The 12,157-nt window shown below is 38.8% G+C and overlaps 1 protein-coding gene across 1 annotated transcript in view; it reads left to right on the top strand.

Moving 5' to 3' along the window:
* The window catches only part of MAU2 (MAU2 sister chromatid cohesion factor), an 82,192-nt gene that overhangs the window by 55,568 nt on the left and 14,467 nt on the right, over positions 1-12,157 (top strand). Inside the window, exons 16-17 of the mRNA XM_020969318.2 lie at positions 2,269-2,380; positions 10,316-10,406. Coding sequence (XP_020824977.1) covers positions 2,269-2,380; positions 10,316-10,406 — 203 coding nt within the window. The remainder of the gene's footprint in view (positions 1-2,268; positions 2,381-10,315; positions 10,407-12,157) is intronic.

Here is a 12,157-nt window from a genome sequence, read left to right on the forward strand (position 1 = left end):
ATGTAGGCACTTATAAAATACTAGTTGATTAATTGAAGAAGACTAGAAAAGTGTAAAGAGGCCAAGTTGTGAAGAACTTTAAGTGGCGAATGGGAATTTATATTTGATCTTAGAGATAATAGGGTACTACTGGAATTTATTTAATAAGGAAGTGATTTGAACAGACCTGCACTTTAGAAAAATAACTTGGTCAGCTGTGAGGAGAATGGGATGGACATGGAGAGAGATTTAAGGCAGGGAGGTCAAATTCAGAGGCTACTGAGGTGGTGGCTATGTGAGTGAGGAGGAGATGCGTAAGAAATGTTGTAAAGATAGAGACAAGACTTGGCAACTCATTAGATATACGAGACGAGTGAGTCCAGAGAAGAGGATACCAGTAAGGTTTCAAAGCTGAGAAACTAGAGAGATGGCCGTGCATGCCCTCACTAATAATAGGGAAGTTGGAAAGGTAACCAGCGGGTTTGGGCCTAGACATAGTGAGTTTGGTTTTGAACAGGTTGGATTTGAGGTACCTACAGAACATCCAGTTCCAAATGTCTGATGGGCTAATATTTAGTCCCTTCTGTTTTTGGACAGCTCTGGTTATCAAGAGGCTCTTCTTTAGATGGGTCCTAATCTACTCCTTCCGATATTTAGACAGAGATCATTCCCATCCCCCTCCAAGATCCTCCCAATGCATTGATCAAATCAATAAAAATTATTTATCTCTTTTGTGGGCATAGCAATGTAATAGGTAGTATGAGGAGATAGGAATAAAAGTTACCATACTGTTAAATTTGCATAAGATATTTCAAGGCTCAGAGAGGTAAGAGTTTGAGTGGCTGCTTTGCCACTAATTCACCTTTTAACCTTAACTAAGGCACTCGGCCTTTTCAGTCCTCAATTTCCTAGTTTATAAATTGGGGATGATAATTCCTGTGCCACCTGCCTCATAATGTTGTTGTAAGGATATGAGCTGATGAACGGAAAGGCTTTACGAGTGAAGCACTATATAAATATCCACTACAATTTTTACTCACTAACTGGGACTAGAGACCTGGACTCCTTATTTCCATTCCACAGCTCATTCTTTTCTTTGTAGGAACTAACAGTCCATTGGAGGAGTTAGAGATAATAAGGAAAGGGTCAGCAAAAGCATACAACAAACACAAAGGAAAAGAAATAGGACTCATATATATGACTATTTACATTTCCTCCAGGTTGCTTGGATAACTGGGGTAACCAGAGGGCTTTCAAGATGCAGGTCCTTGATTTTTGTTGTAGTTGGGGAAAGGGGGATTGTGTCAGAGCAATGGATAAAGACTAGGATTAGAAAGCAGACAAAAGCAGATTTGTCACTTGTAATATATATTAAGTTATTTAACTGGCACAGACTGATCTAGATTACTAGTATAACAGTATGAGACAGGAGGAATTTATTGGAAGTGCTTTTGAGGGGGCTATTCTGAAGGCAGGTATATAATATAGACCAAAGAGCCCTGGAGTTAGAGTCAAAGGCTGTAGGTTTGACTCTGCTATTACTAGCTGTGCAATCTTGAGGAAGTTATTTAATATCGCTCCAGCTTCCTCACCTATCAGAAAGAAAAAATAATACTTTTACTCACATATAATAGATTTTGCTCTATTATATAGAGCTTTAAACTAGAGCAATCTAACTATGGAAAGGAAAACTTTTTGATGTTGTTAACTCACTAGTGCTAGAGGTGTTAAAGTAGAGGTTGGGTCTGGGAACATCTGTTGGGGGTATTGTAAAAAGAATTGTGCATTGGGTGAGAAATTATACTAGATGACTTATCTTATAGAGGGCCAAGCCTGTAGTCAAAAAGTCCTGAGTTCAAATTTGGGGCAAGTCACTTAACTTGTTTGCCTTAGTTTCCTCATCTGTAAAATGGAGATAAGAGTACCTGCTTTGTAGGGTTGTTGTGAGGATCAAATGAGGTAATAACTGTAAAGCACTTAACACAATCCCTGGCACATAAGTGCTATATAAATGTTAAACATTATTAGCTATTGTTATTACTTCCTGCTCTTAGCACAAAGAAAACTATTGTTTTCTGATTCTGGATGTCATGAAGACTGGCAAGTGGATATAATTTATAATTGACTGCTTTACCTTACTTAATTTGTTAATGGCAATATAGTTGTAGATCAAAGTTAATCTTGCCTGTGGTTTTGGTTTACGATGATTTTAGGCCCTTTTTCTATTTTCTCCATAAGGTGTTATATTTTAAGATGGTTTTATCTTTTCTCCTGTTTTTACTTTTGTAGGCGATTTTTGCGAGAAACCCTGAAAATGTCAAATGCAGAAGATTTGAACCGGTTAACAGCCTGTTCCCTTGTCCTCCTGGGCCATATATTCTATGTATTAGGGAATCATAGGGTGAGTGTCAGTCATTATACTGTCATTTTTAAATGGAATTCACAGAATATTAAAAGTTGGAAGAGACTTCAGAGATGAGCTATTCTAATCTCTTTTTGTTGACCATATAACCCATTCGAATATTGTATACCTCTGATTGTTAGGAATGTTTTTCTTATACTGACCTAAAACTGATTTCATAACTTCTGTTCTTTGGTCCTGTAGGCTAATCCCTTCTCCACATCACAGCCCTTCTGACATGACTTTAAAACAGTGATCAGTGTTACATTCATAGTTCTTTCAATTAGATACTACATTTTTAAAATTATCACAGTTATGGTAATTGTTTTAATGTCAGTAATCCTCTGGAGATGCTATGCATTTATGAATCACAGAATATGACTTGATTCTCTAAAGATACAAAATTTCAGTGCCAAAGGACATTACAAAGATGTGTGGTGGTCATAAGTAGGCTGGAGCATACTACCATAGATGAGCCGACATGCAAGAGATGGCATAAAATATCACATCCAAGAAGTATATAATTGGAAATATATGTGGGGCAAGCATATATAGCAAGAAAGAAGAGGATAACAGAGAGCCTGAGTGCTGCATTGGTGTCCATGTAATAGAAGAAGGTTTTCAGCATATTCAGTGGTACCCTTATGAAGGACATGGAAAAGAGTTATTCAGGATGAGAAGGCATGGGTAGATTGCTGTCTGTATCACTAGAAAAAATACCTACATCCTTTAGATCATTAATCCGTTGATGTATAAGTATAGCTAGATCTTAGAGGTGTTTTGAATGCATGTTAGCTTTTTAAATATTTGTTTTGTTTTCCTTTTACATGAGTATGAATCGACAAATTCCTGAAAAAATTATTTTGCCCAAAAGGTTTCCCTGCTTGTCTTATTCTAGAACTTATACCTTAAAATTTTTTTTCTTGTAGGGTGGAATAATTCCTCTTGGTAATTTTCCAACCTAAAACTGGGGCTGGGAAAAGGAGAATTCATTTATACATTTAGAGTTACATTTATAAGACTGAGACCATTAGACGAGCATCAAATTGAAGGAAGGGAGAGAGAAAGAAGAAGGAAGGAAAGAGAGGACATGCATCAAATGGAAGGAAAAATTTATTAAGCACCTACTATGTGCTAGGAACCATGCTAAGAGCTTTACAGATATTGCCTTTTAATCTTATTAAGAGTAATATTCTCTGTTATTGTCTCAGTGTTATCTACTAACATATTAATAATTAATATCTATTAATTTACACAAATTAGTGTAATGTCATATGAGCTGATTTTCCTGGCACCTGATCAAGCCATCATCACCACCTCAGCCTACCCTTATTGTAAGAGTTGCTGCCCCTTGTTACCCCAGTGCTTTTAAGAGTTGATATATAGTAGCCTACCACCTGGCCCTCATGAGTCTCATTACATAGTCATCCTCACTGTGCTCAGAAGACTCAATTGAGTCCCACCCTGAATAAATCAGAAGAATAAGCATCGCCAGCTTTGACCTATACTTCCGAGAGGTTAATGATCTCTGCTTCATTTCAAGGATCTGTGATTTATTCAGTGCAGCAGCACCCTTTACGCTCTAGTAGATGGCCATCATGAGTTAGTTAGAATAAAAAATTTAAATCACCTGGTGGCTAACTTTTTGGTAATGAGTCTCTTGATATTTAGCCTCATCTTTGGGCAGCAGCCATATATAGCCTTCTCATCAGGTCTATACTCAAAGCCTCTTCCATTTGGGTAGGATCTGTGAGAGTATCACTCCGCTGACACAGCCTGTAAGAACTCTGGACACCTATACATCATGGTAAGATATTGGAGTAGTATTTTAGTGGAAGGACTTTTGCTGGAGTCCTATGAAAGCCACTTATTACTACACAAAGGAAGCTAAGACAGTTGGGTTGTGGCAGGAGGCCTTGAGGACTGTGCCAGCCCCTCTCCTACACATTAGGATTGCCAATGCTCAGAAGCAGGACTGCTGAACTCATATTGTTACATGAACCCATATCAAATGTGATCATATTTGTAAAGTGCTGAGCCCAGTGTTTGGCATGTAATGGGTGCTTGATAGGTGCTTATTCACTTTCCCACCCCTGTCCTGTTACAGAGCTAATTATCTTGGAAGAAGGGAAGGATAGTAATCAAAGTGATATCAGGATATTCAGGGCAAAGTATTGTGGCTTTGGGGTAGGGGAGCCTATTGTTTCTGAGTGTCGTCTGTGTTCCTCTGTTGTGTGGGTCCTTAAGTAAGTCCTGTATCACTGAGTCATTGATAGCTGTGCCTTTGACGGTACATTCTGAGCTTTCGCCTACGCTCTCAGGTATACCTATATTAGAGATTACAGAACTTGGACAACACTCCACAGGTATTGGATTAGAGTAGTCTTCTATGGAATCTGTCTCAAAAGTTTCAATCAAATAACAAGCATTTAATTACCTATTATGTGCCTGACATTGTGCTAGGTCTTAGGGGCACAAATAATAAAAACAAAGCAGCCTGTTAGAAATAGCTGGTGGCACACTGGATGGAGCACTAAGCCAGGAATCAAGAAGACCCAAGTTCCAATCCATCCTCAAGACACTTAACTAGTTGTGTGACCCTGAGCAAGTCATTTAACTGCTGTCTGCCTCAGTTTCCTCAACTGTAAAATGAGAATCCTCATAACACCCACCTCCCAAGGTTGTTGCAAGGATCAAATGAATTAACATTTGTAAAAGAACTTTAGCACAGTGCCTGGCAAATAGTAGGCATTTAATAAATGTTTATTTTCTTCCTTCTTTCTTTAAACTTGCGTTCTCTCAGGATAAACAACATGTATACATATAAGTACCACTTATATACAAAGTTATTAAATACAAAACAACTTTGGAAGGAGGCACTGGCCAGCTAGGAGAATCAAGAAAAGTTTTTTATAGGGAGTGGCACAAGTTGAGCTTTGAAGGAAGTTGAAGACTCTAAGAAGCAGATGTGAGGAGGGAGTACAATCCAGATGCCAAAGAGCCTCTACAGAGGGCGCAGAGACAGTTGATGGAATGTTGTATCTGAGGAGCGGCAAGTAAGCCAGTTGGACTAGTACATGGAGTGAACTAAGGAAAGTGAATAATGTGTATTAAGCTTGGAAAGGTAGGTTGGAACCACATTGTGAAGGACTTTAAGCGACAAATACAAGAGTTTGTGTTTTATTCTAGAGGCTTTTTAAGGCCAGGAGTGACGTGGGCAGATCTGTGCTTTAGGGATGTCTCTTTGGTTGCTGTGTAGAGGATGCATTAGAGAAGGGAGAGACTCGAGGCAGGAAGACCAGTTAGGAGACTGTTTCACTAGTCCAGATGAGTGGTGATGAGGCCTGAGCTGAGGGGTAGTTGTGTGACCAGAAAGAAAGAGGAAGACTGAAGAAATGTTGTACAGGTAGAATTGACAAGATTGGCAATTGTTTTGGATATGGGTGAGGGAGGGGTGGGAAGAGGAATGAATAGTCGTGGATAATCATAGTAAATTGGGAGATAATAATAGCTCCTACCTCCCAGGGTTATTGTCAGGACCAAATGAGATAATAATTGTAAAGTGCTTAACATAGTGCCTAGCCCATAATAAGCACTATATAAATGTTAGCTATTATTAGTAATAACTTACATTCATATAGGAGTAACCAGAACTGTATTCATTAATTGACATTAAGTCTAGTAGGGGTCTGAAAATCATGTCATTTGAAGGGGCTTATCTCTTCAGACACCTAATGAGTTGTAATATGAAAGTGGAATTAAACTTGTTTTGCTTGGTCCAGAAGGAAAAATTAGAACCAGTGGATAAAAGTTAGAGATGGAGATTTCAGCTCAATATAAGGAAAGGCTTCCTAATAATTAGAGCTATCCAAAAGGAGAAAGGGCTGCTTCATTAATAATGCTTCCCCCATTATTAGAAGGGCTTCAACCAAAAGCTGAATGATTCAGTTCAACAAACATTTATTTTGTCTACATGCAAGGCACTCTGCTAGGGAATACAGACAAAGATGAAAGAGTTCCTGCCCTCAGTGACTTATATTTTCCTAAGAAGAACAAAAAAATATACATAAATAAGTATAGTAGAAAGAAAATTGAGGTAGGTGAAGGAATGCTAAGGGAATCAGGAAAGGCTTCATGTAGCATCAGACACCTGAATTGAGACCTGAAGGAACACAATGATTATGGGAAGCAAAAATGAAGAAACAGTGCATTCTAGGCGTGGGGATTAGCTTATGGAAATGTCTGGAGGAGAAAGGCAGATGTTTGGGTTGTAGGAGTGGCTAATATTCCAATGTAGTTTTTTTTTGGTTTTTTTGACTAGGCAGTGGGGTTAAGTGACTTGCCCAGGGTCACACAGCTAGTAAGTGTTATGTGTCTGAGGCCGGCTTTGAACTCCAGGTCCTCCTGAGTCCAGGGCTGGCTGCTCTATCCACTGCACCACCTAGCTGCCCCCGAGTGGCTAATATTCTAACAGGAGCTAGCAAGATGTCCTTTATCCTCTTCCTCTTTTATATAAACTGGGATTTTCGTTCTCAGGGTTTTTTTTTTCTCCCTGCATTCTACTCTTTGCCCTCTGTTCCTACAGTCAGTGACTACCTGGAAGGAGCTGTAGGCCATCAGGCTAACTTGAGCCCAGTGGCCAAAATTGAGTATGAGTGGAGCCAGATGACATCAGCCCTTGGATGTAGATCTGTTATCCCATAACTTCTGCCTTACAGACCTTCCTAGAACCCAAAATATTAGGCGCATTATCACTAGTTAAGTAGTGAAATCAGTGATCTAATAGCTTCAGTTAGCCTCATTATTCAAATGCATTGTTCAGAATATATTTGGCTCATGGGTGCAACGATCTAATAGGCAGATATGAGTAGAGCACCAATTCTGTACCACCAAGTCATGGCCTTGAACATTTCTGAGGAGAGGAATAGTGACTGAGCTCACAGTCTTGCTAGCACAATGGAGACCAGAATGGGCATGGCCTCTCTGGCTCATGACCAAACCAGTATATCACAATGAGGAAGGAGAACACAACACAGTTGCTGCCAGGGTAAAAACTTTGAAGAGAAAGGTTGAATCACCTCCTTTATGTCCCTTGTATTTTTCTTTCTGAATTTGTACCAACCTCTTGGCCTGGGTCTCCTACAAGAAGTTTCCTGCTTTGTCTCAATCCACTGGATTTTGGCACTATGAAGAAATTCTGGTACCTATAACAACTTGACATTTTGGTTTACCCTTGGTTGGCCCTACCCTTCCTAGCAAAGGATTGCCCATTCCTTGCTTATTTACCCTAATTACCACCATATGTTAGCCTTTGCCTAGGCAGAATGCAGTACAGACCTTTTTCTGCCCTGCCTTCCCCTGCCTCCTGTGCCACACACACTCCAAATCCTTCAGTCGCTGGACTTCATACAGCTATAAGGAAGCATAAAATAAGAATAAATCTATGCTTCCAAAGTCCCTGAGCTTGGCAGCCATTGCCTAATTGGCCACAACCTTTCTTTGATGGACTTGCCAGGCTATGGGATGTGTCTGTCTCTGTGTTCATCTGGGTCTTTGAATGGTTTTTCTTTCATTTGAAGATCCATCTTCACTCATAGTGTAAACTTAACTCAATCTTTCCTTTGCAAGGGCCGTTGTTTAATGGCTTGGAGATATATGTTTTCATCTTTTTTTTAAAAATTTTTTTCATGTAATAAGTATTTTTTAATTAATCTGTCTCTTCTACTACTTCCCCCATTGAGCAAATTTTCTTCTACTACCCCCTCCCATTGAGCAAATTTTTTAAAAAATCCCAAAATACCTCCTTCAATATGTAATCTTATGTATAGTCTCACAAAACAAAATCCTATGTTAGCCATGTCCACAAATGTATATATCTGTATTTTAAGTTCATTAGTTGTGTCAGAAGGTGAATAGCATGTGTTATCTTCATCCTTTTGGACTTGTGGTTTATAATTGCATTAATCTGAATTCCAAAATCCTTCAAAGTTGTTTTTGTCTATGATGTTGTTACCATTGTATATATTGTTCCTGTGGTGCTGCCGCCTTCACTTTGAATCAGTTCACAAATTTCTTCCCGTTTTCCTCTGAAGTTGTCCATTTCATCATTTCTTATAGCACAGTAATACGTTCTTCTATTCCTATGCCACAATCTGTTTAGAAATTCTGCAGGAGGAGGACATCCCTATGATTTCCAGTTTTTGGTTACTACAAAAAGAACAGTTAGAGGGGCAACTGTGTAGCACAGTGGATGGAGTTGCTGGGCCTAGAGTCAGGAAGATTCATCTTCCTTGAGTTCAAATCTGGCCTCAGACACTTACTAGATGTGTGACCCTGGGCAAGTCACTTAACCCTATTTGCCTCAGTTCCTTATCTGTAGAATGAACTGGAAGAAAAAAATGGGAAACCATTCCAGTATTATTGCCAAGAAAGCCCCCTGGAGCACAAAGAGTCAGACATGATTGAAAAACAAAATGAATTTTTGTACACATAACTCCTTTTGGTCTTTCCTTGATTTCCTAGACCCAGCAACGGTACAGCTGGGTCAAAAGGTATGCACAAGTTTCATAACTGAACAACTTTCTGGGCATAGTTATAAATTGCTTTCCAAAGTGGATGAACTAATTCATAACTCCATCAACAGTTCACTAGTTTTCCCACAGATCCTCAATATTTGTCATTTTCTTCCCTTTTTTTCCAGTCTGATGAGTTTAAGTTGGAACTCCACATTTCTCTAAGTATTATTATTAAAATAAGGGCATTTTACATGATTACTAATAGCTTGAATTTCCTTTGACCACTTATTTACTGTGGAATGGCTCTTAGTCTTTATAAATTTAACCATGTTTTCATCTTAAAAAGGGAGGGATATGTTGTAAATAGCCTGAGTACTTGAACCCCAACACTGTTAATTTTCCTTAGCATCATTCTCCTTACCATTACATTTGTACCATTTATCCTGTTCCTTTTGACATTGTTTTACCCAGCATCATGTTTTACCAGAACCAGTTAATGTTTAGCAGAATCATGTATTTAACTTATTTTGAGAGGAGAAACAAGTCAGTTTTAGAGCAGTAGATTTCATCTTTATATTGCACCGCTGTTTTAATGTGTTATTTGGAAATTGTGTACAATAGGAATAGGGGCTGAATTTGTGATTTCATTGGTATAGAGAATTTCCAAGGGAGGAAACTCCCCTTACCTATGCAGGTTAGCACCTCCTCTACATCTTACAGCCTTAGAAATCTGCCTAGAACACTGAGAGGTTAAGTGATTTGTCTACAGCTACAGTCAGTATTTTTCAGAGATCAGACTTAAATCCAAATATTCTCTATTCACATTCAAATGAGATAATATTATAAAGCCCTTAGAACAGTGGCTGGCAATAGGTGCTATATAAATTCTGTTTCTCATGTATAAGTTATAATAATCTCTCATATTGATGTTATTTTGCAGTTACAAAATATTTTTGTATTCATTATTTTGTTTTGACTTGACCACAACCTTATTGGGTAGGCAAGGCATAAACTAGTACTCATTTTACACTTGAAGAAACCAAGGTCCGCCAAGATGAAATGTCTTTGCAAAGGGCACACAGCTAGAACGTCGCAGATCTCAGGTTTCCTGACTGCATCAGTGCTCTTCCTCCTATTCCTCTATCCATACTACCTCTCTCCAGATTGGCACTGTGGCTTCAAATGGGAATTTTTCAGTCTCCAAGGGGGTTCAATTGCCTCTGTGCCCTATGGCTAGCAGGCTATCATTGCCTGCTGTCTCACTCTGTGGAGTGTATATTGCCCACCAAGAAGTACGTACTTACTAACCTAGTCAGTGTTAGCAAGTATGATCCTTTGGCCTTGGGGTCCTGAGCAGTGCCTATGGATGATTTGTCACTTCATAGTGCTAACTGTGATCTCTCAATTATATATTGACCAGGAAAGTAATAATATGGTGGTACCAGCTATGCAGCTGGCTAGCAAGATTCCAGACATGTCTGTGCAGCTGTGGTCTTCAGCTCTGTTAAGAGGTAAGTCTGATGGACAACTCCCTGCAGACTTTTGATTGTAGTTAAGCACTAACTTGGACAGTTTGCCTTGAATAGATGTCCTTTTGTCATCCACCTGAGCTCTGAGATTATAATCAAGAGTGTGTTTCTCCTTTTGGTAGTGGGAATAATAATAACAACAACAATAATATTCGCATTTCTATAGAGCTTCACTTTTTGTAGATCCATACATTGTTAGAATTAGAAGAAACCTAAGAAATCATCTAGTCTGACCTTCCCTTCTTTTTTTTTTGCAGAGGGTGGGTAGGAATAGAGGAAAGAACACTGTATTTGAAGTCAGAGGACCTTGGTTTAAATTCCATTTTACCACTTACTAGTTATGTGACCTTGAGCAAATTGCTGGATTTTTTTAGGTCATGGCTTTCTTTTTTCCCCCAAATTTTTCACATTTTTATTTAAAGTTTTGAGTTCCAAATTCTGTCCCTCCTTCCCCTCCCCCATTCTTGAGATAGTAAGCAATCAGATATAGGTTATACGTTTGCAAGTATGTAAAACATTTCCATATTAGCCATTTTGTACAAGAAGACTCAAAAGAAAAAAAAATGAAAAATACCATGCTTCAGTCTATATTCAATCAATATCAGTTCTTTTTCTGGAAGTGGATAGTATGCCTCATCATTAGTCCTTTGGGATTGTCTTGGATCATTGTATTGCTGAGAATGACTAAATTCACGGTTCTTCACAGAGCAATATTGCTGTTACTGTGTACAGTGTTCTCCTGGTTCTGTTCACTTCACTGTGCATTAGTTCATGTAAATCTTTCCAGGTTTTTCTGAAATCATCCTGCTTGTCATTTCTTATAGCTCAATACTACTCCATTCAATCATATACCACAGCTTGTTTAGCCATTGCCCAATTGATGGGCATCCCTTTGATTTCCAGTTCTTAGGCACCACAAAAAGAGCTGCTATAGATATTTTTGTACAAATATAGGTCCTTTTCCCTTTTTTGGATGTAGACCTAGCAATGGTATTACTAGATAAAAGGGTATGCACAGTTTTGTAGTCCTTTGGGCATAGTTCCAAATTGCTCTTCAGAATGGCTGGATCATGGCAGCTAGGTGGTGCAGTGGATAGAGCCCTGGCCCTGAAGTCCAGAGGACCTGAGTTCAAATCTGGCCTCAGAACAAACACTTGACACTTACTAGCTGTGTGATCCTGGGGAGTCACTTAACCCCAGTTGCCTTTAAAAAAAAAAACAAAGAGAATGGTTGGATCAGTTCACAGCTCCACCAATAGTACATTAATGTCCCAGTTGTACCACATCCCGTCTAACATCTAACATTTTCCTTGTCATATTAGCCACTCTGATATGACCCTCCCATTTTACAGATGAGGAAACTAAGGCTTTGAGAGATGGATTGATTTGCCATGAGTTATATATCTCTTTGGTAGAAGGACTGGAATCTGAACTTTTTCTGACTCCTTGTCCTATACTACTTTTCCCTATACACAAAAGTGTTTTTCTCGTTACCACCCTGGTAAGTAGATTGTAAAAGTATTCCCGTTTTGCTTTATTACTCAAAGGATCCGTAATTTCATTTGTATGGGTACTTGCTTCTCTTATGCAGACTGTAACTGCCCTATAACTTAGTAGATGGTTTTTGAGAAGTTCTCTTATCAGAGAATTCATTTATCCTCTGGCCAGTCTGTGGTGAGCATCTCTCAACTTAGCCAGGCTAATAGCACTCAACTGGCAAAATAATTAAGCAT

This window comes from Phascolarctos cinereus, unplaced genomic scaffold (genome assembly GCF_003287225.1).
Source record: "Phascolarctos cinereus isolate Bilbo 61053 unplaced genomic scaffold, phaCin_HiC Scaffold_4;HRSCAF=312, whole genome shotgun sequence".
Classification (NCBI taxonomy): domain Eukaryota; kingdom Metazoa; phylum Chordata; class Mammalia; order Diprotodontia; family Phascolarctidae; genus Phascolarctos; species Phascolarctos cinereus.